The sequence below is a fragment of the Cheilinus undulatus genome, linkage group 21 (assembly GCF_018320785.1).
Source record: "Cheilinus undulatus linkage group 21, ASM1832078v1, whole genome shotgun sequence".
NCBI lineage: Eukaryota > Metazoa > Chordata > Actinopteri > Labriformes > Labridae > Cheilinus > Cheilinus undulatus.
The window spans coordinates 31705476-31720963 of NC_054885.1; the positions used below are offsets into that span (position 1 = coordinate 31705476).

Below are 15488 nucleotides of genomic sequence, written 5' to 3' on the forward strand. Positions count from 1 at the left end.
TGTGATTGGGGCATCCTTAGTTACTGTTACTGGTCCAGCTTTTTGTTCAATAAGAATCTCATTTTTTTTATTATTCAAACCTTTTGAAGACTCTCTTGTTTCAGCACTTTCTCCTCAGCCACACGTACCATTGCTTACAGGAATCTGCTGAGTTTGGCTCTGCATTTTCAGACTCAGCAGCTTGGTTTACCTCCACTACTGGAGTTAACACACACACCTATTGCCACACCAAAGTTTTCTGCAGTGCCTGGAATTTGCTGCACACGTCTGATTCCTCTCATCTTTTGCCAGCAGGCAATATTGTTTCACTTATTGTGCAACCTTGAGAAAGCAAATTAGAGTGGAAATGAGTGAACTTGTGAAATCTGATCAAGGGACTGTGTTTTTACTGACTAAAATGATCTCGTTATACCCAGGAATACCAGCTGACTTGTCTGATGTGGCTTTAAAGAACAGCTGTCACAGCAGAACCATTAGAACTATTTCTTTTTATGTTCAAAGGAGCAGGAACTCTCGTAGATTTGAGGACGATTTCCACCGCAGTAGGAGGTAGAGCGGCTGAATGTTTAAGGTGTGGTGAAGTGATTTCCCTCCGTCTGTGTGTTCAGGTGAAGCTGTGGCGTTTGTGTGATCCAGAGCTGCAGCAGCCAAGCGGTCCAGAGCTCACACTGCATCCAGGTCAAGGCAGGCTGGAGCTGGTGCTTTTCCATCCTACCTCCTCTGGCTTGCTGGCTGTCGGCTCCCAGAAGTCCCCACTGATTTGGGACACAAGCCGCCCGGATGCACCCCTGGCAGGTAGCTAAGCGAGCGCAAAGATGTTTATGTTCATTTAAGATTTAAACCTTGAAATTAATTTTGTCCAAGTCTTTGTTGAACATCATGCACTGTCTGTTACATCTAACATTTCAGTCTCTGTCAGTTAGTCTTCAGTTCTTTGGTTTTGTTTCATGAGTTTATAAATTTGGAGTTGAGTGAAGTGCTTCTTTTGTGTTTGACGGCGACTGTCTGACTGACACTGCCTACGTTTTACAGCCCTGTGGCTCTGTCTATGTGCCGGAGCAGCAGAGGTAATGTTTGGGTTTGCAGTCCTGCTCCCAGTCTCCACAGACTGGCCTCAGGATGTATTCACTATCCTCTGGCATCACCCCCCCCCCCCAAACCACGAACACTTTGCCCCCTCCCTAAAGCCCATGACAGCTGGCCTGGCTGCTTCTCACTGCTCATCCAACTTCTCATGCGCTCCGCTGTGCCCCCACACACCAGCTTTCATCACCCTCATCCCTCATTAATATGTGACCGGGACAATATTCGAAGGACATACCAAGTGTGTTTAAATGAGTGGGTGGAGTTGGGTTTTGGTTTGAGTTATGTCTTGTGTGTAATAAGTGCACCTTTCCTCTTTTTTATGTGAAAAATCACACATGCTGTGCTCACTGTCAGTACCGCTGCCTCGTACATATCATGCTTTTCATTTCTTCTGTATGATTAGATGTTAGTTGTAATCTCATATCATTTATGTGTTTAATAACTTTGGAGCTTGATTTATGGCTTCATCTCTTCCCTGCATTTTCCCTCTGACATTTTTGTGTTTTTTCTTTGTGTCTTGTCCGTACATGTGCTGTCATTCTGTGTTAACACTAAGGTTGTCAAACTTTTTCAATGCTTTTTAATGCCACATGTTTTAAAACAATAAAATGTCTTTAATTTCAATGATCAGTATTATTTAAAAGTGCTGAAATCTTCACCTATTCCATTAGACAGTTAGGCAAGGGAATGAATTTGTTAAAACATTGCAAGAAAACTCCTGCACAGAAACGCTGGACATGGTTATTTGTTTTGTGTAGTTCAGACCTAGTCCCCATAATCTCATCCTCACAACAAACATTTTCAAAAACACCTTTGTCCACTTAAGAGTGCAGAAACACACTGTTCTGTGCTGTCAAGAATGTGTTTTATCAACAGTAGTCTACCCTGCACCATGCAGGCAAGGCAGCTCCTCTTTTAAATTGTCCCACCAACCCTAACCAGAACTCATCCAAAGTCGCTGACCTTACCAGGGGCGGATCAAGGATCAAGGATATCGCTTGAGTTGGGCCAAACCTTGTATCTCTAAAATCACCATTTTTCAGGGAAAGAAAAAGCATCTTTATTTCTCAAATTTAACACTGAATGACATGCTTTATAGCAGTGGTTCTCAAATGGTGGGTGGAGACCCAGAAGTGGGCTGCGGAGCAGTTTTTAGTGGGCCATGAATGCATGTCTGGAAAAAAATGGTGGCAGAAGTCTATGAACATGCAACCGTACCATTTATTTAACTCTGTTTTTTGTGGTAATGGGTAAATTTAAATATTTTATCAATATTTCAACTGATTTATCTTCTATTCTTGCAATAAAACAGCTGCTTTTACCACGTTAATGAAATAATTTCTCAAGATCTCTGGAAAATTGGCTAATATTTACATGTTATCATGGGTGGGTGGGGGTGTGTGTGTGTGTTTGTGTGTGTGGGGGGCGGTGTAAAACATGTCAGTTTTTTCCTGTCTCTTATTCCTGTCATAAATCCTGTGCCATCCAATATCTTAAATGCAACATTTTTATGCATTGTTGAACATTTTTGGAAATTTGGGTCGTGATTTGTCATCCAAGATATTGGTGGGTTCTTAGGCTAGACCAGTTGCAAACCACTGCTTTATAGTTATAAAATTTATTTTAATTCACTGGCAGATGTAAAAGGTGGCTAGAGGCACTGATTTGTGAGAAACATTAAAATCATTAAAATTGGAGATACAAGGTTTTGGCACAATGCCAGCAATATCTTTATTATCTCAAAGGGACATTTCAGTCTGCCCTTTATTTCAGGAGAGAACTTTTGCTACTTTTTTCTTTTTTTGCCACATTTAACTCATTTGGGACACTTTTTGCCTATTTTTGCCACTTTTTTACCAATTGTAGCTCATGTTTACCTTTACGTATTGCCAATTTTTACATTGTTATTTTTGACGCTATTGCCCAATTTTGCCACTTCTAATACAATTCTATAATGTTACATTTTTGCTCCTTTTGGCCCATTTTTACAAGTTTTTGCCCCTTAATACTGCTTTGAACCCATTTTTGCCAAGTTTGGAGCTTTCAGGTCACTTTAACCAATTTTTGCAACTTTTTTTTGCAAAGTTTTGCTACTTCCCTTTGCATCTCCAAACCATTTTTGCCACTTTTTTGCCCTTGTTTTCCACTTTTAACCCATTTTTGAAACTATTAAGCTACATTAAAACCAATTTTTTGCAACTTTTCTGAAGTTCTTCCACTTGCTTTTGACATTTTTTATTTATATATGCCACTTTTTGACCACTTTTGCCAATTGTGGCCCATTTTGAGCATTTCTCTGTCCTACTTTTAACCATCTTTTGCTGGTATTTGCCCAATTTTGCTACTTTTCACCCAGTTCTACCAAATTGTTTCCAAATTATGCCTCATTTTGCCCATTTCCCCCCTTTTTGCCACTTTTTGGCCACATATAACCAATTTTTGACCCTTTTAGCACTTTTAAGTCAAGGATTCACTGGGCATCTCTGAGAATTCTGAGTTTGACCAAATTAGTCAAGTCACTAAGGGTAGTGCCTGCAATTTTGCAGCACGTTTGGTACGGATGTCCAAGGTCTTTATCCTATCTCTAAGGCTGAGAGCCCAGCCACCCTCCTGAATCTCTTAAATCTCTTGAACCTGGGATTCATTCTGTCAGTCATTACCCAGAGTTCATGTCCACAGGTGAGCGGTTCAGCACCTGCAAAACTGCTAATGCTGCACCAATCCGCCTTGTGAACAAGATGAGTGAGGGTAGTGTTGATTGTGGCATTTATTAGTATATCAGACAAATGAAAGCGTAAATAGGATACATGTCTGTGGTACTATGGTAGAAGAAAGAAAAAAATCAGAAATCAGACGAATTTCAATTCAAAAGTTAGTCTATTAGCCATTTCATCAGAACCAGATCCACAGATGCTGATTTGTGTCTTGTACATGCACTGTTGACATGTAAACCTAAGAGATAACATCCTACCCTAATGACATCACACAGAGGAGAAACCTATACAACAAAATCCTGCTTATGTATGGACTAGGCCTTAGATAGTATGTTGGAGTTTGCTTGTAAGTTTTGATAAGGAAAAACACTATCCTGAGCTTTGTAGTTCTGTTTTCTTTGCCTTGGTATAAAACCAGGTGTCAGCATCGTTTGATTTTGCTTGTATCATATTGTAAGTTTAAAATCCTGATATTGTGACAACCCTAGTTCATACTGTGTTGCATCATTTTCTCTCTCCCTCTCTCTCTCTTTATTTATTTATTTTTACCTTTTTCAAGATATTCTTGCTTAATACTTATACATTATGTCTTCACTGGTTTCCTTATCTCACCTCCCTCTCCAAATACTGTGTATGTCTGCAGTTCTGGAGCAGCACAGCGACCTGCTGCAGAGTCTGAGCTGGAAACAGGACGGGTCCCTGCTGGCTTCCTCCTGCAAGGTGACCAAAACTTACACAACACCACACAAAGACTGCAATAACCTGCATTGCATCACTTCTATCTGAAGCATGATAAAGCAAAGTTTTCCACATTTACATCTTTAATCCTTTGTTTAGTGTGGTTTGAGGGTTATAGTTACACAGAGTGACCACTAGATGTTGCTATTGGCACATGTTGAGCACTGCATGACCTCATTGGATGCTGTGGCTCCTTGTTTGTTTATTTGGTGTTTATTTCATTAAATTTACACAAGTGTGTCACTCATAAAAGGGCAGGGCTCACATCAGACACTGAAAAAGGTATTAGTGATCAGAACATTAGAGGGGAAAAAGAATCAACTCAGAAAGCCCTGCAGCATTAAGAACAACAGCTGGTTTGTTTTAAAACTGTAAAAGTGATGACGAAGCAACAAGTGTTTGCCACTGCTGATACAGGTCATAGCTGAACGCCGTTAATTAAGGCTCTAACAAAGGTTTGTGTGTGAAGGATAAATCTCTAAGGGTTTTTGTTTTGGTTGACCTCACCTAAGCCCTTAACCTTGGTCTCTCACAGGCCGTCCATGCTGCTTAAATCTCTCACTCTTCTGCAGCAGGTCTTTTAAATTCATGCAGCATAAAGGGAGAAGCTGAGGGAGAAAATGTTATGCATTTATGCCATTAGGAAATAATCACACAGCTTGAAGGCCTTTCCATTAGGTTGTTAATAATTTTATGTAGTGGGAGGAAGGAGGGAGGTGGTATGAGTTTATGAGCTGGATGCAGCAAAAGTTGGGTTTTATGGGTATATTTGGGCTACAGGAAGAGCTGGAGGTGTTTTAATGAGAGGAGGTTAACATTAGGGATGCACAAAATATCGGCTAGTACTTCACTGTTGACGGATATCAGGCCACACCAAAATAATTGGGCATTCACTGATTGCAGCTGCCAGTTTATTTTAAGGTGACATTATGATGAAATTAACTTTTATTGGGGAAATTTTCTTGACTCCATCTACAGTTACAGCAAGAAAGAATAACAAAAGGTTAACGATTCAACAGAAATACCATGCACAAAAGCACACACAGAGCATGCACACCCACTATAGCACAGATGGTTCAGTATTGTGGTGGATTTTCCTCACTGGTTTCCTTCTGCGGCACTAGTTGTAGTGTTGCAAATAGTGATATATTGACCTGTCAGTCAGGCCTGCCCATAGAGTTGGCTGGGCCCCTGAAAAACCCAGAGGATGGGCCCTCCCAGTTATGATTTATTGATGGTATCAATGCACACGTGTTGGATCAGGAGCATTAATTCTAGCATCCTGGCTGACAGTTCTCTCATTTTGGATCTGAAAAGTGGTTTAAGCTTTTATTGGGTCTGATGTCGGAGTTGTTCTTACGTTCTGCTTTTTAGAACATCTCACTACATTTTCTACCTATTTTTGCCAATTCTTTTTTTCCTCTTCGAACCTTTTTGCTGCCTTTTACCACTTGAAACCCTTTTTTTTTACACACATTTTGGAACATTTTGGCATCTTTCAACCAATTTCTGGCCACTTTTGACTAACTTTGCTACTTTTTTTTGCCACATGTAACTGATTTGGGCCACTTTTTGCAACTTTTTTGCCAATTGTAGCTCATGTTTGCTACCTCTTATTGCTAATTTCAATGTTATTATCATATTTGCCTCTATTTGCCCAATTTTGCTTCTTTTAATTCAATTCTAAAATGTAACATATCTCCCCCTATTGACCCATTTTTACAAGTTTTTGCCCCTTTATGCCTCTTTGAACCAATTTTTGCCAATTTTTGGAACTTTCAGGTCAAATCAACAAATTTTTGCCACTTTTTGCCCATTTTTGCCAATTGTTTCCCAGTTTTGCTACTTCCTTTTGCATCTCCAAACAATTTTTTGCCACTTTTTGCCCTTATTTTCCACTTTTAACCCGTTTTTGAAACTATTTGGCTACATTAAAACCAATTTTCTGCAACTTTTCCAAGTTCTTCCACTTTTTTGCCATATTTTTCTTATTTATCCCACTTTTGCCAATTGTGGCCCATTTTGAGCATTTCTCTCTCCTACTTTTAACCATCTTTTGCTGTTGTTCACCCAATTTTGCTACCTCCAATCCAGTTCTACCAAATTGTTTCCAAATTATGCCTTTTTTTGCCCATTTTCCCCCCTTTTTGCCCCTTTTTGGCCACATTTAACCAATTTTTGCCCCTTTTAGCACTTTCCTTTGCCATTTTTTTGACCCATTAGTGCTACTTTCTTTTGTCGCTTTCAACCCTTTTTTACTGGTTTTTGCCACTTTGAACACATTTTTGCCACTTTTTGTCCCTTTTCACAAATATTCAGCTCTTTTCTATTAAAGTTTTCTCAGTTTCTTCTACTTAATTTTCTGGTACCCTGATGTTTGTGCACATTTTGGCCTAGCTATGAAGTCTGACTTAAGTGTTAAGTCTCCCAATGTAAAGGTTATGCTGTTTTTAGAAAGGGGGTTTAACATTTTTAAGAAAGCTAATTTGTACCAAACCAAAAATAAATAAAACTCTTTGTTGTTGCTTTGATAAAAGTGGGTATTATTCAGGGTAAAACTAAAATATGGATAACACAGCGTAACTTAATAATGGAACATGATTTTTCTGACCTGCATGGGCCCTCAGTTTGGCTGGGCCCCAGAAAGCTACGCTTTATCCCCCTTATGGGTGGCCACGCTGTCAACATTTTCGTCTACCTGCCACTGACTGGTGGAATCCAAAACCTGCCAGCCACAAACATTTTTTTACCAGCCTCTCTATTTTAATAAGCAGCATTATTTGTTAAGGTGTAAGAGTCAAGGCTTAGTATTCAAGTTAATGCCATTTAGTAAGAGAGAGTTAGCGCACAAGTGACCCAAACGTCCGCACATTTTCAACCTTTTCTTTTTTTGTTTTTTTTTTGTTTTTTTTTTTACCGCTTTGTCCTGAATTCTACCATGCAAACATTTGCTCAGAAGCACCTGCATTTAGCTGCAGGCGAATGCCCACCCTGCTGTCAATATGTTACATGTTTGACCGTTTGATATATTTCATTGTCCACATATAACAAATTCTGCCATCCGACATATTGGTTTATAAAATATTGAATGGCATTGCACCATCGTGCTTGTATGATTTGGTGCTGATGTGTGGGTGCTTTGTATTCCCAGGGGACTGGGCGTATTGTTGATTGTTCTTATTTTTACTGTGATAGCTATATGTCATGAGTTGTTGAGGATTTAAATGGACTTGGGAAAGAAAGAATATAGCAGTTCTACATGCCTCTCTGGACCTTAAAGCTCCTCCCTGAAGAAAAGGTTGGGCTTCTCAGACTGGCCACACACTACAGGATTTTAAGCCCGACTTGAGGCCGGATTTGCCTCCCTTGATGATTGTGGGGGCGTATCCTAAGTGAAGGCTCATTGCCAGCAACTATTTTTCTGAATGATCCTCAAGTGTGTGGTGTCAACATGATTATTTTACTGCCCAAAATCACATCACTAATAGATCTAATTAACATTGGGCTTAGTATTGGCCCAGACCTCAGTGGATATATACCCCAGAAAAACATATTTTATTCATCTTAATGTATTTATGTCTTGTTGAAGCTGAACCTTTACCCTGATTGACGCCATAATGACACCAAGGGCCCTGGTGAATACTTAAGACAATTCATGATGAGTTTTCTGGCCCTTGAATAAACTTTGACACCAAAATCTCCCACATGTGCCTATTTAACAAATGTGATTGTCACTCCAATCCTCTTTGTTTGTCTTTGCTCTGACAGGTAACAAATTACTCCACCAATCACAGGCTATGTCCCAGTTTTGACATTCACCTTGACAGGATAATCATCCTAGGCAGAACTCTCACCCTGACCATCAGTTTAAACGTGGACTAAAAGAACAAGGCACCTGAAAAGAAAGGGAGCAGGGGGAGGGGATCTGAGCCGAGATCAGAGTCGGGGGGCCTCCAGGGTTCTTGCCCTGTTGGTCTCTGGTGTCATTTAACCCAAAAGGCCCCTTTCAATCTCTCCAATCCAACTTATTAAAGCAAATAGGGCCCGCCAACATGTGGGTCCAATCCCCCCGGCAATCCCAAAGGGTAAACACTGGGGCGAAGCCAGGCTGAGGGAGGGGAGATGAAGGGGAGACCACCACCCCAAAGAGCAGGAATCATGACAGGCCTCGTTTGGACCTAGAAAGATGTATATTTATGACACGCTTGGAGGGAGAAAGGCGCCATTCATTTTAGAGAAATCCACACAGGTAGTACAAGCAGAGAGAGAGGAAAGCACGTGTTTATTCAAACGATGGACAGGATAGGGCGGTACGCTGCTCAGAAACGAGGTGCTACTGGATTTATGGTCCAAAAGTCTACCTTGGAATTTGAAAGTCACATTGTAAGTGACTGTGTTCCATATTTGTCTTTTGAGATATTACCTTTAACTAAATTTTCTGGGGCGAGAAGAGGGAGACTGATGAGCAGATCCTGCAGCATCAAAATACAAATCACAACTCACAGCAAATTTACAGTGCTGTGAAAAAGTCTCTGTCCCCTTCCTGATTTTTTTATTTTCTGCATGTTTGTCACACAAAAACATTCGCAAGCAAGCGTTTTTCGATAACAATGAGTCTTTCACATTGCTGTGGAGGAACTTTGGCCCACTCTTCTTTGCAGAATTGTTTTAAATCAGCCTCAATGATTTTATAGAATTATAGAAATATTTACAGAACAAACTGTATTTTTCTTCTTTTATTTAGTCATCAAAAATTGCAAGAAAACTCCAGCACATTGTCTAAATTGTACAATTATGTGCAGTGTGGTGCAATTTTCCCTACAATTTGTGTTGTATTCATTCCTCTCTTATGTTACTGCCTTATGAAATGGATGTAATTTGTAGAAGCTGCGGTACTTTTTAATGCTGACATAACAAATGTCTTATCATTTGTATTGTTTAAAGCACATAGACTCCAAAAGTACCTACATTTTGACAACCTTACCTAAGGCTGTTTCACTGGTAACCCTGGGAGACTGGGAACGAGCCATTGGCAGCACATCGGTTTGCTGATGAGCAAGGAGAGGCCCAGTGACCATGTTTCCCTTTGCATACATGTGAAAGTTGTGTGCAGCAAACTCTCAGAGAAACTCATTAACAGCAGCTTGAGAGTGAGGCTCTCTCACTTTGATTAAACAGCTGCTGTCTCAGCACACACAAACACAAATACACAAATGCACACATGGCTCCCCTGGCCCTCCATCTGTGCGTTTATGGGTTGTCTGTGTGTTTGTATTGGTTATTGTCTTAGGCTTTTGAATGTGTGGTGTGTCACATCTGTCTGTGAGCAGCCCCTCATCTCTGTGTTTGCTCTGCCACATAGTTTCCTCACTTGTGTTGTTGTTTGACAAACAACACTTTGGTGGTAATGCTAGACCATCAAACCAAAGAAGAAGGACTGGTACTTGTGCAAAATGCAAGTCTGAAATGAACTGACACGATACAAGTTCTAAAAAAGTTGGGACATTAAATTGAATATTAAATTGAATTCAGCACACAGACAAGCTATTTAATGTTCATATTTATTGATTTCATTGTAATTTTGAAAAATACTCACATTCTGAATTTGATGCCTGCCACATGTTCCAAAAAAGTTGGGACAGGAACATGTGTACCACTGCATTTAATCACCTTTTCTTCTAACAACACTGTAAGCATCTGGGGACTGAAGACACCAATAATTGAAGTATTAAAAGTGGACCCCCCCCCCCCCCCCCATTATTGCTCGATGTACTTCTGTCAAAGGAAATTGAGTGGATGGAACTATATGCTCCGTATTAGTGTCTTCATAGATGTGCAAGTGACCTATGGCATTGGCACTAATACACCCCAACATGATCACAGATACTGGCTTTTGAACTTTGGGCATAAGAGTAAAGCATTATTTCCCAAAAATTTGAAATGTGGACTCATCAGTCCACAGCACAGTTATACATTTAAATAATGTTTTTGCTTTAGTGCTGCAATGGTCAGATGTTAAATTTATCACTGTATTGACAGAAAATACACTTTGGAAAGCAGAATAATTATGATCATTTTAAAACACAATTGCAGCTTCTAAAAGTGAAGGTTTGATTCTTTCTTTGTCATACATTAAGATAGAGTTTATATCTCTGAGTTTAATCTGTTGCCCTTCGAAAGAGGTTGTTATGTGATGATGATTTTATCTTCCACCTGCCATTATATTATAAAATACCTTGATCTAAGTCTGTAGAATAAACGGTAGATCAATATCTGTTGAATTTCTTCCATTCAGAGGTGGTTTAAACCAGCTTTAGGTGTTTTAAGAGGCAGGTGTGCTCTCATGCGTTGATCTGTGGTTTCAAAGCCTGTGTTTCTGTTGTTGTGCTGTTCTGGCACTGCTCTTGAGCCTTTGGCTTAGGCCCAGGTCACAGAGGCCTGAAGATGTGGCCTTGGGGGCATCATATTCGTGGGTGGGCTGTGTACGGAGAGTGAGCACATGAAAAAAGCCACTTGAGGAAATCCCTTTGTTTCCTGTTCAAACTCATAAACAGAAAATAAATACTCCCTTTGATTGCTTAGAAAAGCAGAAAGAAGAGAAGCTGAAGCCCTGATTGATCGTTGAATTCATCCTGATATTGTAAAGGGTGTATTTAGTTTATGAATGGCTAATTTTACATGGTGCCTCTTTAGTTGGTGCTTGACTGCGTCACTGTCAGCCTTCTGATTCTCTTTGACATCTAAATATGTGAGCGTTCAGAGTATGCGTGGCTCGTTCTAAGCCTTCATACTTATTACCTACTATCAGGCCCGCGTGTCTGCTGTGATCACGCTCACACAGACGTATTGAGTGACACGGCTGCAGACACGCATGTCCCGGTCACAGCCTGATCCCATTAGGCCCCATTTCCTCTCAATCATGCTGGAGCCTCTCTGATTGGCTGCTGTGACTGATGTGTAACGCGTGTTTGAGCAGGATGGTGTCAGGACGCATGGGGTCCCAGAGAGGTCACTGGATTGTATTTGCTGCAGATGAATCAGAGAGATTACGCTGATAAATGGGGGAGAACTTCAGAGAGTTTGTGTTATTCTTTGCATAAGTCACACTGAGGTGGAGGGACTCTTAATTCATGTTTTTAATTTTTAGCTTTCATATCTCAGACGCTCATTTTAGATTCTGTAAAAACAAATCAAGCTGACTGTGGAGCCTTTAATTCCCTTCTTGAACTTGAATCTCAACATTGCAAATGCTTTTTGATCTCTCATGAACTTCCGCCATCTAAACTCACACATTTTTATACCTCTGTGCCTGTGACGGCCAGAGCAGGAGGCATTATGTTTCCAGATTTTACATTTGACGTACAAATATGAGTCCAGGCCATTCTTTTAAACACAATATCTCAAGAAGTTTTTAGGGATTTTCTTGAAACTTTGCAGAAATGTCCACTCTGATACAAAGATAAACTGATTAGATTGTGGATGTCAAAGGTCAAGGTCATTAGGCCTCATGTTCATCCCATGCTTTTAAATACAGTTTCTCAAGAATGGTTTGAGGGATTTTCTTTAAACTTAAAGCAAATACTGACTAAAATGTGACCTGACTTTTCTGGGAACACTTCAGGAATGCATGATGGGGGGCAGTAGGCCTACGGGCTACTTCTAATTTCCACATATGCCGAATCCACAACGATCCACTCACGAAGCTTACTGCAGAGAAAATTGTTCACTCTCCAGTCAGTCTTTGCACTTCCACTGCATGTGCTCTGTTCTGTCTGTGGCACCTGTTGGAAGTGCCACTCTGCTCTGCTCAATCAACATAGAGTATAAGGATCCAACAGCAGGAAAAGATTGCGAAGCATCCTGTCAATATCAAAACACATCACAGTGCACAGACACTTGTCAGTCAGTGGGTCACAGAGCTACTACATCACCACTGACAAGGAAAAGTTCACTTTTGAGGTGGAAAATAACAGAATTTTACGGAAGACCACACATCCTTTGCAGAAAACATAAGCCATTTAGTTTCTTAATGTACTCACCCACAGTGGAAGCAAGAGTTTTGCTGTCTGGAGCAATCACTGTGCTGTGCTTGTGTTTTCTGACTGAAGACACATTTACCAGTACATGTATATCTTAAAAAATTAGAATATCATGAAAACAATTCATTTTTTCCTATAATTTTAATAAACAAGTAAAATCTCCATATTCTCTAGTTTCATTGTTCACAAAATGATTTATTTCAAGGCCTTTCTTATTTTAACTTGGCTTACAGCTCATAAAAATAAAAAATCCACAATCTCAAAATATTAGAATATTAAAAAAAACACCTATTAAAAAGGATTTATGATACAGAAATGTCAACCCTCATTTATGCCATCGATACTTGGTTGGACTCTTTTTGCACAAATACTGCATCAGTGTGATATGGCATGGAGATTTTTCCTCATAGCTCAAATTAATGTTTCTTCTTCTCCATTTTTTAGGATAAGATGCTTAGAGTGTTTGACCCCAGAGCCCAGCTGACCCCTGTTCAGGTAAGTCCTACCCACTGCAAAACTACCTAAAAGCTTTTCAGCATGCACAAACACTGAAAAAGAACTGAAAGCCGGGGCCTTTTACCCCGAGTTTTCTGAAGTATGGAGGTGTTTGATCACCATTAGTTATTCTGAACTCCTAATCTGTTCAACAAGAGGTCAACCTGTATGAAACTTGATCACAGAGGAGGCAAGGTGGGAGAGACGCTGTGGCACACTTTGTCTTTTGAGCATCATAGATGAGCCTGAAGATTAGGGATTAGGGAAAAGGATACAGCAGAACTATAAAAGGTACACTTACTGAAGCAGAGAGAGAAATACTGGTTTCAAAGATTCAACTTTCTTGAATGTCATCTGATGAGATAACATCATATGAGGAAAATTGCTCTTATCCCTATCACTCCACTGGCATTTCCTGTTTTTTTCCGACTTTCCATGTTACATGTGGTGATAAACATGTTGACAGTCACCCCCTCAGCTCACCGCTGGCGGATCTGAGTGATTCATCTACGCCTTATTTATGGATGCGCTCCACATGCTGAGGTCCCTGCTCTTCCATTCCCACGGCTACACGTCCCACACTTCACCAGTTTGACCATGAACCTCTCCACTGGGGCCACTCCTTCTTTTCCATATTGAAACCTTTTACCAATGACAACCAGGCCAGCGCTAACGGGACTTTTTTTCTCAACAGAAGTAATAAAAAAAAATGGAGTGGGAGAAAAGAGAAGATAAAGATGTCGAGGAGGGGATGGCAAGTTCATCACTTTTCAGTGCTGGACCTCCCAGGATGTTGTAATTACCCATGTCTGCCTTAAGGCGATGGGCTCTTGCATTTGTAAATAGGAGAAATCCTGGAAAAACACTACATGCCACAGCAGATTAAATATTAGGCCACAGAAATACCTGCGAGGCACATCGCCCTGTATGGAAGTCCGACAGGATGACTGCATATTTTTATGCTCGCTGCTCCTTGTCTCTGCATTGTTGAATGTGTTGTTCACTGTGTTTTTTCAAACTTTGACACCTTTGTGAAAGGAGTAGTGTTTCTCAGGTATGTGATGTCATTGACTTTAAGACAGCAGTGAAAAGGATGTACAGATTTTTTTTTTTTTTCTTTTTTTTTGGTGGCACACTTAAGGCTGTACGCTTCCTTCACAATGCAGAGAGTGAGTACAGTGCATGTGTGCGTCTGTGTTTTCTTAAGTAACATGAGCTCAGACTGCTGGCTCCTCTCCAGTGTTTGAACCTGGCTGTTTACATCAGGTGTGTCAGTGTTGAAGTCCCTTTCAACACACTGCTTTTCAACAGGCCTACTTGATTTTTCTGCACTGAAGCAGCTCTCTCTTTTTCACTCTCTGCAAAACTAAGAGTGCACAGATTTCAGATTTTCTTCATAAACACTATCCCAGGTCCTTTGCCCTTCATATAGCCTTTTCTCCCAATCTCCAGTCAAAAATAAACTTTTTTTTTGTTTTGAAAATATGCATGCATTCTGCATTTGATGCTTGCAACTTGTTCAAAAAATTTGGGACAGGAGCTTGTGCACCACTTTGTTGCATCAACTTTTCTTCAAACAACACTCTGTAAGAGTCTGGAGTCTGAAGAACAGGGACTGGAATTTTTTTTTCTCCTTCCTGCTTGATGTACAACATTGCAGGATTTCCATTTGTTGTATTTTGATCTTCAAAATGCACCATGCACTTTCAGTAGGAGATATCCAGTAAAGCCCATGCACTATTTTACTGTGAAGTCATGCAGTTGTAACTCCTGCAAAATGTCTGCATGTACCCATGCACTGGATACTAACACACCCCCACACCATCACAGAGGCTGGTGTTTGAACTTTGCATTTATAACAATCTTTATGGTCATTTTCCTCTTTAGCCAAGAGAATTAGAAAACCATTATTCCCAAAAACAAGGTGAAATTTGATAGACAACAGCTCACTTTTCCGCTTTAGGTCAGTCCATCTCAGATCATAAGTCTACTTCTGTATGTTGATGATGTATGGCTTTCACCTTGCACGGTAAAGTGTCATCTTACATTTTTAGATGCAGTAGTGTACTGTGTGAACTGACAATGGTTTTCTGGAGTGTTCCCAAGCCCATGTTGTAATATCCATCATAGAATGATGCAGGTTTTTAATCAAGCACCCCTGAGGGGTCAAAGGTCACATGCTTTATACACTGGTTTTCAGCCTTGCCCTTTGGGTGTAGAGATTTCTCCTGAATATTCTGATAATATTTTACCGACTGTAGATAGTGATATATCTAAATTCCTTGCAACTGGTCATTGAGGAAGGTCGTTCATAAACTGTTGGACTATTTGCCCATGCATTCTTTCACAAACTAGAGAATCTTGCACGATTGTTGATTGTGAACTGAGCCCATCAGGAGTGATCCTTTTATACTCA

General features: G+C 40.2%; 1 protein-coding gene across 1 annotated transcript in view; it reads left to right on the forward strand.

Moving 5' to 3' along the window:
• Positions 1–15488, forward strand: part of coro7 (coronin 7) — a 189964-nt gene that overhangs the window by 8029 nt on the left and 166447 nt on the right. The window contains exons 5-7 of the mRNA XM_041816981.1: positions 609–795; positions 4444–4520; positions 13022–13072. Coding sequence (XP_041672915.1) covers positions 609–795; positions 4444–4520; positions 13022–13072 — 315 coding nt within the window. The remainder of the gene's footprint in view (positions 1–608; positions 796–4443; positions 4521–13021; positions 13073–15488) is intronic.